Source organism: Heloderma suspectum, chromosome 3 (assembly GCF_057233095.1).
Source record: "Heloderma suspectum isolate Gila_16-S chromosome 3, 16-S_ref, whole genome shotgun sequence".
Lineage (NCBI taxonomy): Eukaryota > Metazoa > Chordata > Lepidosauria > Squamata > Helodermatidae > Heloderma > Heloderma suspectum.
In genome coordinates, this window is record NC_139460.1 from 228,321,960 (window position 1) to 228,335,596 (window position 13,637).

General features: G+C 43.2%; 1 protein-coding gene across 1 annotated transcript in view; it reads right to left on the minus strand.

Annotated features, from left to right (window-relative positions):
- Nucleotides 1–312: 312 nt before the first annotated feature.
- ADGRA1 (adhesion G protein-coupled receptor A1) overlaps nucleotides 313–13,637 on the minus strand; it is a 554,873-nt gene continuing 541,548 nt past the window's right edge. The window contains exons 18-19 of the mRNA XM_084845922.1: nucleotides 7,547–7,648; nucleotides 313–1,534 (exon numbers count right to left, since the gene is read on the minus strand). Of these exons, the coding sequence (XP_084702048.1) occupies nucleotides 313–1,534; nucleotides 7,547–7,648 (1,324 nt within the window). The remainder of the gene's footprint in view (nucleotides 1,535–7,546; nucleotides 7,649–13,637) is intronic.

The window sequence follows — 13,637 nt, forward strand, 5'->3', positions numbered from 1 at the left end:
TCCCCCCCTTCCCGCCCCAGCCATGTTCCACCTTTCTTTTAAAAATAATGTTGAGACCGCCACTGCTTTTTAAAAGCCTCTTCTTATTAAGAAAACAATAGGCTGAAAACCGTACAATTTACCGATGTGCTTCACAAACATGTAGAATCTTCCTCAGTTTAGAAGGAAAACAAAGATCAGTAGTGTGCTCCTATGCAGATCTACACAGAAGTAAGCCCAGTTAAATTCCACTGGGCTCACTCCCAGGTAAGTGTGTATAGGACTGCAGCCTAAGATGGTCTGAGCTGCAGAAGGAGAAGCACGGCCCACCAACTACACAGTAGTTTCATTCTTCCAAGGGCCAGTTTTGATATTTCCTGTGCTATCTGAACTGTAGATCATGGCTTCATGCAGGCTCCCTTTTAGAATCCCATTGTGGCTGGTTGTGCTAAATGGCAAGGACTGTGTCCGTGGATGCATCTCAAAATGAGCTGCATGGTGCACTGTCTCACTTTCTGGCACAGTAGCACAACTGTAGATCACAGTACTTGCATCACTACTTTCAGGCTGGCTGATGGTAGGATATGGGTCGCTCTTTGCACAGCATGGCCGCCTGTGGCCCGACTGACTGTCGTGTGTACTGTGTGGACTGTCTGTGTGCGAGCTGTGGATGCTGCCATCAATACTGGAAGGAATATGGTAAGCATACTCTCTTTCACCCGCAGACCGATGCCGGCTGAAGTATCGTGGCTTAGTTCTGCTTTTCAGACATCTGTGGATGTGCATGTTGGGTCTGAAAGTCCCCTCATTGTGTACATGAATATGAGGCTCATCTTCAAGAAGCTGGTCGCAGTGCATTTTTGCACAGCACGGTGTGACCGGTGAAAGGCAGTTGACGTGGTTTTGAACAGCTTGTAAATTTGTAAGTTTACAGTGGCTAGCAGCCGGGTGATTAAAAACAGCAGATTTACTAGGACATGGCGATTCCTGAAGACACGGGGCATGAACCTGGCTTTCCCCGTTGACATTAACCTTTGGCCGGACATTCACTTGCACTGAGTATGTGTTTCTTCTGGATGGGCAACAGGACCACCAGCAATGCCACACATCATCTCGCTTTGCACAGTGATGGATGAGGATGAAAAGCCCCAAGGTCACACAAAATGCTCCATATAGACAGCTAAAGATCATATCCAAGAAATGTCCTTGGGAAACAGCAAGTGCTCCAAAGGTCCAAGTGGCTGTAAACAGGAACAAAGTGAATGCAGCTGCTCGGAGCTGAGCCTTAAAGGAGTGCTCATTTTCCAGCAAGGAAGAAGAAATCATTGAGCATGTAGCCTGGGAGACTAATCCGGTGTCTGCGATGTGACTGTGGCCAACCTCAGGACTTGCCAGCCTCTGCTGATCTTCTGTCCTTTCCTTCAATTCATATTTGCGCTCTGGATGACGCCTCAATTGCACATATGTGCAGAGGAAATAAATGCAGGTGACAAGGACAATGAACGCAACTGGACCATAAAATGCACCAAGACTTGGCTCCCATGCCATCCAACAACTGGAGACAACAAGAAGAAAAGAAGTAGATTTAAACAAATAAGAAATCAAATTACTAGCATTCAGCCTAAATTTTCTGCAACAGAAAAATAATACAATAGCTGTAGAATCAGCAGAATATACGATCTCAAATTGTTTAGAATATAGGATAGCTTTTCATTTCAATTCTTCACCTTCAAAACCAATTTAAACCCAAATATGCACCTTGCAATAAGGGGGCTAAAACCTTTCATAGATGATAGACAGGCAGGCAGGCAGGCAGGCAGGCAGGCAGGCAGGCAGGCACACACACACACACACACGGCCATGTACCAAGCAGAACCATGGAAATAACAATTATAAAATGTATTAACAGAATGCACAGAGTTTAAGGTAAACCTTTATTATAGCTTAAGCAATATCCTGTACAGGGCAATAAGAGAGCTCAGAGAATCTATTGGTTGCAATGATCTCAGCCTACCACAGAGGGATCTCAGGCATGTCCTTTCTTTGTACAGGGACCTGCTAGCTGAGGAGCAGTGCCTGGTGTGCCGCATTGCATTAGGCAAGCATCTTGCATGAATGGAGAGCATGGTGTCATTCTGGGCAGGTGGCCTGCTGTTTCTTACTCAGTAGCTATGAGGTAAGGCCTCCCTGCACCACGGGGTAGGGGCTAGAGGAAGGAAAGTGGTGGTGGTAGAAGGGAAGACTGCAGAAAGCCAATAGGAGGAAGGCCCAAGAGCTCCACTAGCTAGGGAAAAGCAGGGCTGTTCTTGCGCTTCCCTCCTAGCTGGCTGACACCCATCTCAGTGCTAAATGAAAGGATGAACTAGTTCTCTTGGAAGCCTTCTGGGGCAGCCTTCTCCAACATGGAACCCTTCAGATGTGTTGGACTGAGCTGCCATCATCCCCAGCCAGCATGGCCAATGGGAAAGCTGGCTGGAGATGACAGGAGTTGTAGAGGGTGTCAGGTAGGGGAAGGCTGCTCTGGAATGTCTTCTCAGTGTTGGGAGAGTTCATGGAATTCGCTACCACAAGTCATAGTGATGGCCACCAATTTGGAAGGCTTTAAAAGGGGAGTAGACAAATTCATGGAGGAGAAGGCTATCAATGGCCTGATAACTTTAGTCCTGCTGGCTATATGCTGCTTCCGGTATGAGAGGCAGTATACCTCTGTACACCAGTTGCTGGGAAACAGTGGTGGGAGGGTGCTGTTGCACTTATGTGCTGCTTGCAGGGTTCCTGTGGGCAGCTGGTTGACCACTGTGTGAACAGAATGCTGGACTAGATGGACCCTTGGTCTGACCCAGCATGGCTCTTCTTATGTTCCTATGTGTTGATATTCGGGGCGGGGGGGGGGAGCAGATACATGGTGGTGGTGGTGGTGGTGGTGGTGGTGGTGAAATCAGCCCTCTCCCCAAAAGACAGTTGCAATGTTTACTTCCCAATATATTTGTGTTCCTGATGCATTTCAAGAGACTTCATCAAGGGCAATTAAATTCTTCAAAGCTTCCAAACGACACTGCTTCTAATTCACTATAGGAAGGCCTTTCGACATGCAGCTGTCTGGTTGGCTTTTACCAGTGTCTCTTTGATCCTACTTGTTCTTTTTTTGTGGGGAAATCAGCCTGGAGAAATGGATGGGAGAAGAGCCACCTCCCAAGGCTTGAGAAGCTGGCCATGCCTGATCTATGAGTCTTAAAATTCCTCTATGTGCCTCAATGACAGGAATTATGACTACTGGAGTCTTTGTTTTGATTAATGTACGTTTTCATCACATTTTTCATTGATGGACATTCTTTTCCTTATTAAAACAATCAGGGCTGGCCTGACTACAGAAGCACCCTGAGCAGGCACTTGGAGTGGTACTACTTTCTAGGCACTACAGTGAAGTGGTGGATAACCTGAGAGGTGGTCTGTCTCTACTATTTCCTGCAGCATCACAGAAGAGGCTGGTGCATGCCTGTCAGGTTGTGCAGTGCTGATACTTGGGGCAGCAAGATATCTTTGGCTGGTCTTGAAAAGAACATGCATTTGAATATTTTGTTCTTTCTTTCTCTGCTCTCAGGCATGTCAAGCTACCCAGGTAGTTTTACTAGGAATCTCAAATGCTTAAAAGGTTAACAGTTTCATCTGATAAGAGCAACACATGACTCTGTATGCATCCCTTAAAAAGTTTCAAAATCTGCATAATTTATGCCAAGTAAAAGTGGAGCAATACCCAGTGGAACATCCTCCCTTAGGATGCTGTTATTTTCAAGAGGAGCATCATCATGGGCCACTTCAAAAATCAGTTCCATAAAGTACACGCTAAAGTCGGTGCATCTACATTTTTATGTAGTAATGTTATTAAAAAAGAACAAGGCACACAACCCACTGTGCTGTTGCTCTGTTTGTAGTGCTCTCTCTCAATCTCTCCTCCCACCCCCAAGCAATTTTATCACTCCACCTGCTTCCTGGTTTTCTGCTCACATTGTGATATCTGGTATTGATTGCCTGTGATTAAAGTGATTAAACTAAAGTAGTGCAACCTCTGCAACAGCGCCAAAGGGAAAGTCTCTCACAAATTCATGAACATAAATAATCAGATCTTTTAATACCCTGTTGATTATAAGTGATTGTCTAATCACACATGCTGGAATAAATAAGTTTTAATATGACAGAATTTCCAGAGTAGCCCCACCCTATTAAGAGAAACCTGCCTGCGCTCTTCACTCATCTGATGTCTGTTCCTAAAAAGGAATTTACTGGAAGTATTTTCATAAAGCCAAAACATGGTTAGCTTTCATTTCCTCTCTTGTTACAAATATGGTAATATTGGATAAGTCCATTGGATACTAAAGCGCTTTCCTCAAATGCTCTAGCATAAATTCAAACAGTGGAGGCCGGTGGCTCTATCCTATCCCCAAAATAGGTTCAGCACCTTGGATAGCTCTGTTAGAGTTCTGGCTGGTTCTGACTGAAACCCAGAATGGATTCACAAAGCCACTGAAACTGGAGCTACCAGCCTCCACTGAACTGAAATATATGCATTTCATAGCATCAGTAGTACTCAAGTAAACCAATGTTTTGATGCAAAACCAGTAGTCCACTGATCAAGGACATGCTCCTCAATGTAATGGGTTCCTGTGTATGCAGGAGCTCTGTTGTGTGCACTGGAGCACTCATGGAGCTCTAGATCAGGAGCATAATGTGTATTTTTAGCAACTGAACATTTGGTCAGCATTCTCCTTATCCAGCTTTTCTCAAATAGCCCAGGACAAACCATCAGCTATTTGAAGGGCTGTGCTTGAACAACTTTAGGTACCTAAAAAGAAAGATACTTGGGACTTAAAAAGCAACAAGGGGTCTAAAAGGTAATTTAGAATATATCAAGTCACAATCCTTAAACTGCATGGAGCTCAGGCTGTTAATATATATAGATTTATAGATTACTCCTAGAGACCTAGTTTGATGTTGCGGCTAGAGTGTTGATCTTGGGTGATGGAAATCTACTTTCAAATACCTGCTTGGCTATGGATGGCCTTGGGCAAGCCACCCTCCCTTCGCCTCGCAGGGTTGTTGGCAAGGCTATAATGCTTCTCTGAGTTACTTGGAGAAAGGGCAGAATACAAATGTAATGACTCTCACTCTCTCTCTCTCTCTCTCTCTCTCTCTCTCTCTCAACTGAAGCTTGTTTGAGGGAGGTGGCAGATCAGCCTTTAATCCAGGCAACTCTGAAGGCACTTAATATGTGATGAGGTAGACTCTAGTCCACAAAAGCTTATGCTATAAGAAATGTGTTGGTTATTAAGGTGCCACAAGATGGGTTGTTGTTTTTACTTAATATGAAGTGATATGTCTCTGTTCATTAGGAAGACAAATATATTATATATAGTATACAAGCCCCGCACTGCAACTAAACACTGCAGTATATCCCCAGCCTCTAAAAGGAGTGCTCCGGTTCAGGGGTCCTTGCAGTGCTGTTCAGGCCCCATGGAAGAGTGGGGCATTTTGGGACTATAGCTATTCAGGGGGGTCACACAGTTCTGGAGAGTGGAAGATTTTATTTATTTATGATTACATTTATAGACCACCTTCTCTCTAAAGAGCTCAAGGAAGAATACATGGTTTATCCTCACAATGACCCTGTCAGGCAAGCTAAGCTGAGAGATGGTGACTGGTCCAAGGTCACCCAGTGAATTTTGTGGCTGGGTAAGGAGCTGAAGGCTAGTGTGGTGTTCTAACGACCACACTACACTGGCTCTTTCCACTTTCCTTCCTCCTGAAACATCCTTGGAGGAAGAGGGGACACACAGACTTTTTTAACCTTACACATTTTCCCAACCCTAACCCATCCACCCAGGATACTCACTATAAGTTGTTTGGGGCCTGAGCATTCTCTCTCTTCCCTTGGCCACCATTTTCTTTTTTTCTCCCCCAATTGACACCCTAGCATTCTGTATCTTAACTCCTCTCTTTCCTTAGATCTTTCTCTCTCTCTCTATAGGCTTAACTGCCATCAATATACTGGGAGAGTTTGCATGTCATGCTATGACTAGGTTCACATGATCACAGATGGAAAATCAGCCATGGTGGCTTAATTTCCTTTCCTGCATGTGCCAGTTGCAAGCCACCTAATTAGCATAATTAGCCTCACAGGACGTGGGTTGTCATGATGTCCGAACCAAGTGAGGGTGGCTGGCTAGGGTGTTTTACAAAGCGCCCTGAAACCCATGGCTTGTTATTATGTTAATTAGGTGGCTTGCGACCAGCACACACTGGGAGGGAAAATAAGGCCCCTTTGTGGCGGAACTCCTTATTTCCTTGGTCCCTAAGTCAGTACCCTTTCTGAAGTTGGTTGCTGGCTCCTGAGGGAAACTCCCTCCGCCCCGCATCAGATTGCAACATGGGATTAATTTTCTGAGCATTTATGAATGCTGTAACACATTGGAAAGCTTTTTAAAATTTTATTCTTTGGGGTCTTGTGCAAGTGTGCAAGACTGCTTGTCCACCATTCAGCCCAGCATACCAATATACCTCTCTTGTCAATGTCCTTGTCAATTTCATCTGCCACTTCAGGGCTTCCCTTGCTAGTGAACACTTTTTTTTTAACAGTTGCTTCACCTACTCCCACAGTAATCACACCCACTTCAAAAGCTCTTTTTTGTGCAGCTGCCAGTCGCTTTCAGCTCCTCCCACCCCACCTTTTGTCCAAGGAGCTCAAGGAAGAATACATGGGTTTCCCCACCCCAGTTCACGCTTGTCTCCACAGGTGTCCATCGTTAGCTGTCAGATATACAGAGCAGTGAGGCAGATCGCTAAAAAGACACAAATTTCATGGCAGAGCAGTAAAGCTGAGGGAGAAATTATGCACATTTCATAGTGGTGCACTTTCACATCTGAGCCCTTGCACAAGACTGAAAAAATAATGACATGGTTGCAAATATGCTCAGGACACCCCGCAGTATCATTCCCTTTCAAAATATAGGAGCGTGGGGTAGAGGGCACTGACAAGGGCTGAGGGAAGGTGGTGGCAGATTGCGAGGAGTGGCAGGGTTTCTCACTGCTCTTGCCAAGTGTCTCAGTAGCTCTTTCCAACAAGTCACACAGAAGCCACTGTGCCAGGGTTGGATGTCACGAAAAGCTACCTTGAAAACAAGCCAACTTGAACAGCTCAACAAGAAGCCATGAGTTCTCAGGGTGATTTGTTCATGAAAACTAAGCCACACTGTAGAAACCACACTGGGTTTGGACATCATCACAACCCACCATGGGTGAGCACCCATGGTGGGTTGGCGTGTCATGCGAACCAGGTCACTCTGTTAGACCTGGTACCTCACAAGTGCTTGTTTGGCTGTTTCTTCTTCTTCTTCTTAATTTTCTTCTTCTTTCAGTATATAAATTTATACACTTCTGCATATCTAGGGAGTCCCCTGAATATGTTAAAATCATTTTGGGGTGACCCTATTTTGCTTCGAAACTGATAGACACTTGAGTTTGCTATTCGGGGGAATGATGACAGCATCTGAAAAAAACATATTGATATACTTACAATTGGGCTCCTGCATAGCTTTTTATCCCATAATTGTTTATGTTGGTTGCTGCTGTAATTCCACAAATAATAAAAGGGACTCCTCCACTAATCAGATAAAACCTGTTAAAAAACAATATCTGACAGATGAATTCGCTTGGCTTCATGCGAGCAGTGTTCTTCATAACAATGATTTTTCATGCTTGAAACAGCTATCTATGAAAGCACAATATAGCTTAGGTCATTAACTTTAAATGCCCATTAAAATTAAAAAAAAAGAACATTAAACCATACAGTATGATCTAGGAAGCAAAATATGTTTAGAATTTCTTCATGACATGTCACTCAAAACTTTAGGTGTTCCTTAAGCATAATTATAAATTACCTGTAAATGCAAAAACACCTTAAATATGAAAAATATTTTGGACCATTAAGGAAGTATTGCTGTCAACTAAAAATTTATACAGAACAGAAAATCATTTTAATTTGAAAAGTTATGGCCAAACTGAAATCATGGAGCCAAACTCATTTTCTCAGGTAGTGTTGCCATATTAATAAATATTCTTACTTAACTCTAGTGAAGAAAGAGAATTCTGAAAAGTAACACAACTGAAAGGTCTATTAAACCAAAACATTCTTCTTTCTGTCTTCATTAATTTGACAGCATCTTCCCAAACACTTCTAGTTATCAGGAATACTATCCGTGCGACCTGCTGCCCTTCCCCACTACAGAAAGCAAGCAAGTGCCCCACCAACAACTTAATCTTGTGACTACAGTCAGGGACAAAAATCATCACACCTTTGACTTCAGGGCCCAGAAATATATAGAACACAGGAAGAACTCCCATGTCCCAGTTAAGCTGTTATTATATTTGTTACAGAATTAGAGTACAAGTTTTAAGTTGCTATCTGAATTGGGAGCCAGTGTAGTATAGTGGTTAGAGTGTTGGCCTGGGACTTGGAAGATCCAAGTTCTAGTCCCCACTCAGCCATGAAGCTCAATGGGTGACTTTGGGCCAGTCACTGACTTTCAGGCTAACCTACCGCACAGGTTTGTTGTGATAATAATATAGAGAGGAGGAGGACTATGTAAGCAGCCTTGGGTTCCTTGGAAGAAGGAAAAAGGTGGAATATAAATGTAATAACTACTTAAAATTGACCTTATCATTTACACATGCCAGAACCAGGAATGGCAACATTGAAACACTTCAGCTGCCAGCAGTCAAAATAATCTTCCTTTGTGGGCATCAAATCATGAATAGGATTTTGCTAAACCTTGCTTATGTTAGGAAAGGCTCTTTCTGAAATCAGTCCTACCAATACAACTGGATAACATCCTATGATCATAGGTCAGAGCAGGGCTGGCCCCCAGTTTGTTTGGAACCCTGAACAAAATGCCCCCTGGTGAGGTCTCCTCCACCATGTCGATGTGCCCCGTCGGGTTTACCTAGTGGCAGTGACAGCAGAGGCAGGCAGAAGCATTAGGAACTCCCATTTTAATTTTCCTCTCATGATGTCCTGTGAGAGGGAAATTGAAGTGGTGGCTCTAACCTGCCCAGGACAGAAGGCCCGGAGGTAGGGTGGCTATGTGTCTTCTTTTACAGAAGACACATAGTCCTCTATTTGAAGGGCTACCAGGGGACTCTGCTCTGTTTGAAGGTGTCCTCTACGTGAAGGGCTGTCCTGTCCAATTCCAGTTTAAGGACAGAGAACCATCAGAACAGTTGCCCATCAACTGTGAGCACCTGGACAGCAGGCTGAAAAGGCAGAGATACAAGTCACCTCGTCACAGTGTTCTATGAAGATGTACTGTGGGTAAAATCCAACATATGTCCTACTTAGAGTAGACCTGCTGAAATGAATAGGACTTAAATTAGTCATGACTAACTTAAACCCTATTCATTTAAATGGGTCTCCTCTAAGTAGGACATACGTTGGATTTTACCCTGTGTTTCTATAAATTACAATAATTATTTCTAACTTTGCATCTATAAATATGAATTAACATATGCAATTTTTATGCAAATTACTGCCCTCTTTTGCCTTCTCTTCTGGCAATGCATTTCCTCTTTTTGGCCCCCACTTATGAGGGGAGAAGTAGTCAGTGCCTGGCAGCTGCTTGAAGGTGGTAGGTGCTGACACTGGACCTGGCCAGGACCCACAAACTACACTAATGTTATAATTTTGAGGGGAAGGGAAGAGCCATTAGCTAATAAGTAAACATCTTTCAGAGTCCTGCTCTTTAGAGTTCATAGCATAAAATCATCTCAACATTATTATTTTACTATCACAAGCTTGTCACTGAGTCTGTGTTCATAAACCACAGGTTTTCAGCAAAGCTGCAGTTCTGTGAAAGGATTGCAGGGAACTGATCAGTGGCCTTTACAAGGACTACTGGCTGTATTTCATCTCCTCATTTTGTCAAAATATAATATTTATTTGCAACTTGCATGCAAGTAAATAGTGAAGGACAGGACATCACACACTTAACTGGTTAAATACCAATTCCTTGATTCTTGGAACTAGAATCATCCAAGTGTGTGTAATGTATATTAATACTTGTCATAATTAAGCAGCAGATCATTAGCACACTCTATCATTAAGCTACATCAGTTTCCAGTCTTTTTATAAAAATGCCCACCCTAGTGTACTTTTCCCCGACTCAGCATAGTACAGCCAATGAGTTTTTTTTTTTTTTACCTTAATACAATTCTGCTCCCCAGGCGCTTTCTACAGAAAAAAACCCTGTCATGGTATAAAGTGCTCTGGATCCAGTGCTGCAGCTAGAAGCCCAAGTTACAGTTGTGAAAAGCAGTGATGTTTATCAGATTCATCTCGTAAGAAGGCTGTATCATTTTCACTCCGATACAGACCTGGTGATGATTATTCTCTAGGGTCTCTTTATTATTAAAATATATTTTACAACATTTTGATATCATTTTTAAACCCTAATGGCTCTCAAAGTGGTTCACAACAATAAAACCAGATTTCTAGTCCAATGATATTGTCCTCACAGCAACAGGTTTAGAATGCCATGTACCATTGGTAGCATCAAACAATGATATTGTGTCACTTCTGGCTCTGTCTGTCGCGTTGAAAGATGCTTGTGGCAAAAGGGGAGAGGGAGGCGGTAACAGGGGACAGTTACTCTGTAGAATCCTCTTCCTAGTCTATGGGGTGATTATGCTGCCGCTACTTCTGCTGCTATGAATTATAATACAACAGTTGTAACTCAAGTCATATGAGACTATTCATGGTGTTGGCCATTATCTCCAGATGCAGAAACAGTTTGAGAACAAGACTCCATTTCAAATATTAAATTGGAAGTTCAATTCAATTTTTGCACGCACACAACTGTGCACCTTTGCAAAATGTGTGTTTTGCATATGAGAATATGCACATTTGCAAAATGTGTGTTTTTGCGCATACAAAAATATGCACATTTTTTGTGATCGCAATTTTATTTTCCAAAAAAATGGTGAATGCAGAGCTCAATGAGGCCGCTGGGGTGAGTGTGGGCTGCTTGCCCAGAATGGGAGGGGCTCAAGTGCAGTCCAGGGACCAGCGAGTTGGGGCACGGGCTGGGCAGGCATCCAGAGAACCCGGACGGGGGAGAATTCGCACATCCCTAGGTTAAACCCTGTGTCTAGAGTGTCAGTCACCCCATGTTTACAGCCTAAACCCCACGTTACTGGGAAGGGGAAGTTTAAAAGGAGGAAGGTGGGACTCTTAAGGGAGGCAAGAGATCCTTAAGGAGTTGCTCAGGGGGTCCAGGTCATAAGTGGGACCTTGACATATGTATGTTTTGTTTTATCTTTTACTATGTTGCCTGCCCCAAACCCATGAAAGGTACAAGACAGAAATTCAGCAAACTAACCAAATCAAGCAGTAAAGTATTTTTCCCACCATGGGCCTTGCATATGTCACATGTAACCAGTACACTGTCTCCTTTTGGGGGTCACATGATATGCCAAATATTGGTACTTTTCAGGTGCATTAGAAAGCACTGTGCAACAAAGTCTCTAACCCTGCATCCAGCCTCTTCCTCGTCATTGCTACACATGAAAAAATACAGCCTATAAATGACACAGAGTGAATTCAAATGCTCTCACTGTACCTGAGGTACACTGCATTTTTATCCAGCCCAACACATTGTCTGCTCTGTCTCATTGCCAAAGGAAAATTAAAATACAGTCTGGAGATGACAGGCTGTACAAATGATTCTTCACTGTACTATCAGACTTCTTAAGGGATAGAGGAAAAAAACCCACATTAACTTTGATATATGCTGAAAAGAGAAACTCTGAATGATAGAAAAATAGGAAGTACTCAAAGGGAGAGAAGATAAAGGAAGAAATAAAAGATTATGAAGGAAATAGCTCACTCACATTTTCCTATAAGAAAAGGGCATATTCTAAAACAAATTAGCTAAATCCCAGATCATCCCTGCGTTGCACCATTTATGAATTAACTGATTAATTGTCAAATGTGAAATCAGACTATGTTAAACTTCAGTTTCAGCAGAAAATGTGTGCATAGAAAGATGAAAGCGAGGGAAACAATGTATAGTAAGGCCCACTGTTGTTCAGTGGAACTTACTCTTAAGTAAGCATGGGTAGGATTGCAGCCCTACACTGGAAAATTCAGTGTAATGGCTATGGAGAAATCTGAAATAATATAAGAGGAGACCATGGGTGCAGCAGTAAAAAACTGCCACGCAGTGGGTAATTAACTAGATGAGAGGGGGGTCTAGGATATGGTATCCAAAAACAAAAGTATGTAAAATCTCCTCATTATAGTTTAAGCTTGATTGATAACTGGCAAATAGAGGGAGAAAACATGGAGGCAGTGACAGACTTTGTCTTTCTAGGTGCAAAGATTACTGCAGACGCTGACTGCAGCCAGGAAATCAGAAGACGTTTACTTCTTGGGAGGAGAGCAATGACAAGTCTTGATAAAATAGTGAAGAGCAGAGACATCACACTGACAACAAAGGTCTGCATAGTGAAAGCAATGGTATTCCCCGTAGTAACCTATGGCTGCAAGAGGTGGACCATAAGGAAGGCTGAGCAAAGGAAGATAAATGCTTTTGAACTGTGGTACTGGAGTAAAATTCTGAGAGTGCCTTGGACTGCAAGAAGATCAAACCAGTCCATACTCCAGCAAATAAAGCCAGACTGCTCACTTGAGGGAATGATCTTAAAGGCAAAACTGAAGTACTTTGGCCACATCATGAGAAGACAGGGTACCCTGGAGAAGATGCTGATGCTAGGGAAAGTGGAAGGCAAAAGGAAGAGAGGCCGACCAAGGGCAAGATGGATGGATGATATTCTGGAGGTGACGGACTCGACCTTGGGGGAGCTGGGGGTGGCAACGGCCAACAGGAAGCTCTGGCGTGGGCTGGTCCATGAAGTCACGAAGAGTCGGAAGCGACTGACCGAATAAACAACAACAAAATAGTTTAAGAAAAGTAAAAACTGTTGTTCTTCATAACAGAAAGAACAATAAAATTACAAACAGAATAGCACGTTCAAGAACTTATTTAAGGCACAATCTCATTTAAAATACAATCTCATGGAAAGTTCTCTTATACAACCCAGTTGACATGAAAGAAAGCTCCATAACAACACCAGGAGCTCTTGTACACCTCTCACTTGTTTCCCAGAAGAGTTCTCCCTACGTAAGTAGAGGTGGCTAGAACAATGCAAGATAACAAATAAGAATATAGGAATTGCCTTTGTGCATCAGGACAATGTGACAGAGATTTTCAGTGTTGACAACCTGCTTTCATTGTTTTCTTTTCCTGCTTGGTGTAATCACTGTATTCAGTTGCAAAGAATTAAGCTTTCCATCTTCCAAAACCTTTATATGTTTTATAAGACTAAGGGTGCAATCCTATGGCTGCTAGTCAGTGACTAGACGGCCATAGGATAGGTAGGTTCCCAGGAACCGACCTCAGAGCCTGCACTCTGAGACTGGTTCCTGGAGGATGGACCCCCACACCCTCCTGCACTGCCTGATAGGCTGGGCGGATCGGCCCTGTGCTCTGCACTCATGATAGCAGCGCAGAGCAGCAAAAACAGGGCATTCCCGGGACGGGGAGGTCGGAAAT